Source organism: Conger conger, chromosome 8, assembly GCF_963514075.1.
Source record: "Conger conger chromosome 8, fConCon1.1, whole genome shotgun sequence".
Lineage (NCBI taxonomy): Eukaryota > Metazoa > Chordata > Actinopteri > Anguilliformes > Congridae > Conger > Conger conger.
Genome location: NC_083767.1, coordinates 14,206,299 through 14,212,298, shown reverse-complemented (window position 1 = coordinate 14,212,298; position 6,000 = coordinate 14,206,299). Strand labels below are relative to the sequence as shown.

At 42.1% G+C, this 6,000-nt stretch overlaps 1 protein-coding gene across 1 annotated transcript in view; it reads left to right on the top strand.

Annotated features, from left to right (window-relative positions):
* Positions 1-1,671: 1,671 nt before the first annotated feature.
* Positions 1,672-6,000, top strand: part of nr3c2 (nuclear receptor subfamily 3, group C, member 2) — a 78,999-nt gene continuing 74,670 nt past the window's right edge. The window contains exons 1-2 of the mRNA XM_061253189.1: positions 1,672-2,051; positions 4,027-5,850. Of these exons, the coding sequence (XP_061109173.1) occupies positions 2,038-2,051; positions 4,027-5,850 (1,838 nt within the window). The 5' untranslated portion in view covers positions 1,672-2,037. The remainder of the gene's footprint in view (positions 2,052-4,026; positions 5,851-6,000) is intronic.

Sequence of the window (6,000 nt, the reverse complement as noted above, 5' to 3'; positions counted from 1 at the left end):
AAACCACCAACAGAGGGGGAGAAACCAGAAGAGATACTGTACTGCCCTGTCATATATAGAGTATACTACTGTGTCTGTATGTGTGTCTGTGTCTGTCTGCCTGTGTGTGTATAAGTGTAAGCATATGCATTCCCTTAATACACACGTGCAAGTGTGTGTGCGAGTGCATGTATATTCACCTGTGTGTGCATGTATGTATGTGAGCGTGCATGCAAGTGTATGTATATGGGCCTGTGTGCGTGCGATGGTATATATACAGTGTATGCCTGTGTGCACATGCGTGTGTATGGACAGTATGTGTATATATGTGTGTAATTTCTAATATACTCTAAGCAAGACTCATGTTGGAAATGCACTTCTGGGGAAGATACTGTACAGTGCAGATGCACTACTTTCAGACAGATACACAGTGCGCATCAAATAACGTAAAGGTGTGAGATAAAGGGGGGAAATATGAATATGTATCTCATCACTTTTAGAAAATGCTTAATTTCTTGGTAATCTTACTGTGATATGAATCTTAAATTCTGTTGGCTCCTGCTTGCCTGGGTCCAAGATAATATTACTCTAACTCTCAGCTCACGTCAGGGTGTTATCCACGCAGTGTCTAACACACAATCACACAATGTCATCTGTGTCTTTGCAGACCAAATGTTGTACTTGTGTGTAATTCATTTCTTACAGTATTACCAGTTACAGAATATAATGCACAGTTGGCTGGAGATTTTAACTTATACATAAAATACATAATAGCGCAGAAGTGCATTTCTGCAACCAACATAACGGTGTCATAAAATTTACATCTTAGAAATACCACACCATTAGTTGAGGAATGTTCTAGGCCAATTAAACCTGCACAAAATTGAAATTTAGGTTTCCGTACATTGTAGCTGCAGCAGGGCTACGGTTTACAGCTTTGAATGCAATAGGAATTGCATTTTATAACACTTACCACAGATTTGACAGTAGACGTAAAATACAAAGATAAGTTAGTCATACATTGTTTCATATATTCAAACATGAAGTTATTAGCCTTCCATGAATATACCAAGCGCGTCATTGGGTTACGACTAATAGTTGTATGAACTTTAAATTTCGCAATAGGACTGGCAATTAAACCTGTTTACATAGTCATGTAAGGCAAAAATCCGCTTTGGGGGCCTTGTCGGTCAGCGTCGATGCGTGAGTGAGAGAAATACAACGGAAACATTTGAGGTATCAGTGAAAGGAAAAATCGGTGTCTGGTCTGGAGTATCAAAACTTTATTTGCACGGGATTGATTAAAGAGATTGGTTAATTTATTAAGCTTAATCAATCAGTGTTTTAGAAAGAGACTATCAGCGCAAGTGACGGTTGTCCCGGAGATAAAATTCAGTTTAGTGGAAATTGTACAATTACCGACAAGCATAATTGGACGTGGCAGGGTCTTAATTTATTTTTGTCGGTTAAAATGTTTGTTCCTTTTAATCCTCTTAATGATGGCCAAGGTGGCTCCATTGCACCCGCTCTTAAATGACATTCGCGGGTGCCCAGTGTTTCAAAGGATTCGTAGGAGCGTACCTGCGAGCGGCACGGTGAGTGAGTTTATTTCTGCGAGTTAGTAGGCTATTGCGCTCATCGTTGCAGTAGGAGGATCCATGTGCTGACAGTGACGTCGCTTGGCAAGTCTGTCTCCCTCGCAGTTTTTTATCAGTCTTCTGTCTGGGAGCTAGAAAATCAGAAATGTTCTATTACAGGAAGAAAATGGAAAATATCCGAGGAAGCCGTCTTAATCTTCGGCGTCAGTCGTGGCTTTTAAACTGCACTCTGCAGTTGTAGATTAGCGACAGTTAATGCTGAAATGCGAAGGTGTCTAACCTACTTCTCTGCGCTTCAGACTGTCAGAACTGAAAGTAGTGGATGTATGTAGGCTACTAGTGGGCAGAGTAACTAAACGTCGGCTTTTGCACTGAGGATATTGGAAAGGAAAATACTGGTTATTTATTTTTCTTATTTGGCTTATTGCTTCCACGCAATAAAGCCACCTGACTAAGTTGGATGTCGCAATTAAGGTAAGGATGCAAAATTCTATAGCCTAATGGGTAAGCTACAGTAACTGATGAACTTTAAATTGTAACTTCAGAGACATTTCATTTGTTAGTGGTTGATAAACCGCTGTGTCATATTAAACGTTATTTTAATGCAATTTTTGTTGTCCGGCGAACATATGTAGCAGCTTCAACCATAGGCCATTACCATGGACACGTTCGAAATTTGACTACAACAGTTTAAAGACTGTATAAACTGAGCAGTAAACAAATATGACAGTAATATATGCGGCATTAACGACACTGAAATATGTTACATCTATGTTGCCTGCATTGCTTAAACTACGTTTAACTTCGCTTATGCGCTTACAGTAAAGATAACCCCTCATCATACAAAATAATATAACATTATTTATAGACTTCGCACTAACAAAACTATCAACGTTGCTAACTAGCTTAGCCTAACTCTACGACGTCCACGAAGTTCTCTGTCGCTCTGCTAAAAACATGTGACCATGAATAATAATAGTCTAAAACTGTCAAATTCTTGCCGCGAGTGCAGTAACTACGTACATAATTTATTTCAAGTAATTGTATAGGGTAGTCTGCACTTTTGCAAACGCAGTGCATTGCTCATGTAAACGCGTTGATTGTAATCGCGACATATTTATAATAGCCTATATAAGCCTATATAATTGTTTTCTCACATTTGTAATACTTCTTTGACAAAACGGAAGACACTGAAATAATATATTTTAAATGCGTTCGCGGAGGCAATATATGACCTTACGCTTTAACATGAATAAATGTGTCATACAAACGCTAAGTGGATTTGATGCAATGCTAGTATTACGGTTAGTGTTTTAACTCCGGATCAGCCATATCACACTTTCTTACATTTAGGGTTTGCAAAACTTGTTAATCTCTCACTAACAGTAGCCTGCTCTGTTGCCTTAAGGGTGTAAGAATTTCTAGGTAATGTCGCAGCACTGATGTCGCTACAAGGCCTATTAATGCTAGAATGACAGGGCAGGCTATCCAATCCGTGTACGGGTTTATCGTGTTTGTCGGCACAGTTTCTGCGTTTATCCAATGCTGGAGCTCCAGAGACGGTAACCTACAAAACCACGTGATGTCTTTTAAAGCGATATGTTCCTATTTGCTCTGGGGTTTATATAAGAGAAGTAAAGGCAAGTGTTGCGTAGCTTATAATACAGTTTTCACAGGAATAGCAGTCTACCAGAACTGAACTTAAGTAAATAATGCAACAAAGTATTTAACAGTTTTTTGCTAAACTATTAACTATCATGATTTATAACAGTGTGCGCACTGCATTTTAAATATAAACAATCTCATAATTTCCTAGGCATTATTTATGATGACAAGCACGGCCCATCTCGTCACCACCCCCACCCCCTTCCTCAGTAGTTCGCTGTATATACTGCGCACTAATCTGAAAGGCGAAACCTGACAGATACTTATGTTTCCTCTCACTTTTCCTTCCTGACACTTTATTTGTTGTATAGGTCACTTTAAAAAGTCGAAATAATGTGAGGTTACCATTGTGTGCTGTTATCGTATTTAAACATTCGAGCGCAAATGCCAGTCAATTAATAGGAAAAATATTATTATGTAGCACATTAATTTTGAATGTATCATACAAACCTTAATCAGAGAAATAGGCTAATAATACATTTTTTTTAAACATTTTATAAAAATAAATAAAAATGCCATTTAATTGGATATGGATAGGCTATTGGGATGGTATATTGTGAATTGAAGTATTATAATGTATTTACTGTTGTGCTGCTAGTCCTCATCATACATACAATATCAAATAAATCTATGGACAGGAATTTTTCATATGATTATTTATGTGTATACTACTTATGTCAGAATGTATGTAAAGTTCAGAATTTAATTAGTGCATCTGTATACTTTTTGCAAAATAAAATTAAAGTAGAAAGGGTGAACTGATTTTTGAAATTCAATTCAACAGATGTATCAATGATCCAGCCATGGAGACCCAAAGATACCAAGGTTTCCCAGAATTAATGGACGCAGAGAGGAGAAGGAGTCATGTGTCAAACACAATGGAGTTCATCTGTGGTATGGAGCAGGACAACAAGACCAACAGTGATGTCCTGATGGACATGGTGAATGTCAGTTGTTCTCCAAACAGCATTGCAGGCATTAAGGATAACCGAGGAGAGAGCATGGTTCAGGCCCCAGTCTCCCAGAGCCAGAGTCAACAGCAGTTTGTTTTTCCTATTTCGAGCAATGCTGCCAACAGCATTAAGTTAGAAATGGACTCCAAAGAGCTTTCCAAGACTGTGGCTGAGTCGATGGGCTTGTACATGAACGCAGCGCGAGAGGCGGAGTATGCCTTCAACCCACAGACTGCACAGAGGCCGGGCGTTGGCGGCCATAGGAAACCGTTTCCCAACAGTGGACATTGTCTGGGCAATAACCTGTCCACCTCGGTGGGTCGTCCAAAGCTGAACCCCAGGGGTTTGTTAGTTTCAGCTCCTTACCCTGTGATGTCCTGTCCATCTGATATCACTAAAATGGCGTGTGCCTCTGGTGTCCTCTCCAGTGCAGAGGACTGTCTGGCCGCAGCCCTTGAGTGTAGTCCTCAAAACTCCAACGGTTCCATCTCCAGCCCTGCTAGCAACAGTTTTGTATCGTCGACTGCCAGCCCTACCAACTTTGGCAAATCCTTCCCCCCTCCTGGGAGCCCCCTCAGCCAGGGTCCAGCCCTGCCTGGCCTTGCCCAGGTCCCTCACCCCAGGCTCTCCACCACCTGCAGCCCAAACAACGCAAGCAACGTGGGGTCCCCCCTCGCGAGCCCTCTTAATGTGATGAAATCGCCCATTTCCAGTCCCCAGAGCATGGGGAGCGTGAGGTCTCCACCCTCCTGCAACCCCAATGTGAGGTCATCGGTCTCCAGCCCCACTGGCAGCAACGGCAACAACAACAGCAGTATGCGGGAATCGATTTCCAGTCCAGGAAATGTCAATTCTATGTCTGTGTCTAGTCCTCCTAATTCGACCGGCTTCCCTATGTCTAGTCCTGTGAGTGGCCTGGGCCTTGTGCAGAACGAGGTTCACAGCCCAATTAAGACGGACCACGACTTCAGCGTGTTTGAGTTTCCAAAGGTGGAGAAGGTGGACTCTGAGCAGTACAGCGTGGGCCTGGACGAGATGGGAATGGTGAAGTACATAAAGATCGAGCCGGACTGCATGAGGAGCATGTGTGCTAATGGCGACCAGAGTCACGTACCCAATTCGCCCTTCGCCATGCAAATAAAAAGCGAACCAAACAAAGACACCGCGTGTCTGCATCCCCAATACAACGGAGAGCAGCACTCGTTGAACCTTTTTCCTGCGGCGGAGACCACTTATTTGTCTTTGAGGGATAACGTAGATGAACACAGCCTCTGCGGGATTTTAGGACCGCCGGTCTCTTTACTGAATGGCAACTGCCAACCTGACGCCTTTTCTAATAACGTCTTGCCTAAGGGGATTAAGCAGGAGAGTAAAGATGGCAGCTATTACCAAGAGAATAGTCACATGCCGACATCCGCCATTGTTGGCGTTAATTCAGGTGGGCATTCATTTCATTACCAGATCGGAGCACGAGGAACAATGTCTTTTTCCCGACATGATGCGAGGGACCAGACAAACCCCTTGCTGAATCTAATTTCTCCCGTCACTGCATTGATTGAAACTTGGAAGCCACATCCTGGCTTGCAACAGAACTCTTTGACACCCCGAGGGGAAGGATATCCAGGTCAAAGGTGCATGGCAGACAACATGGCAAGGTAAGGAAAAAGCAACATTGTACACAGTGAATATTTTTGCCTGTTTTTTTTTGTCCTTCAGGTTTGTTTTGTGGTAGTGGGATGTGTGTGTGGACCTAAACAAGCTGTTTGCTGTTTCACTTGAAGATAAATTGTGGAATTATGAATGAC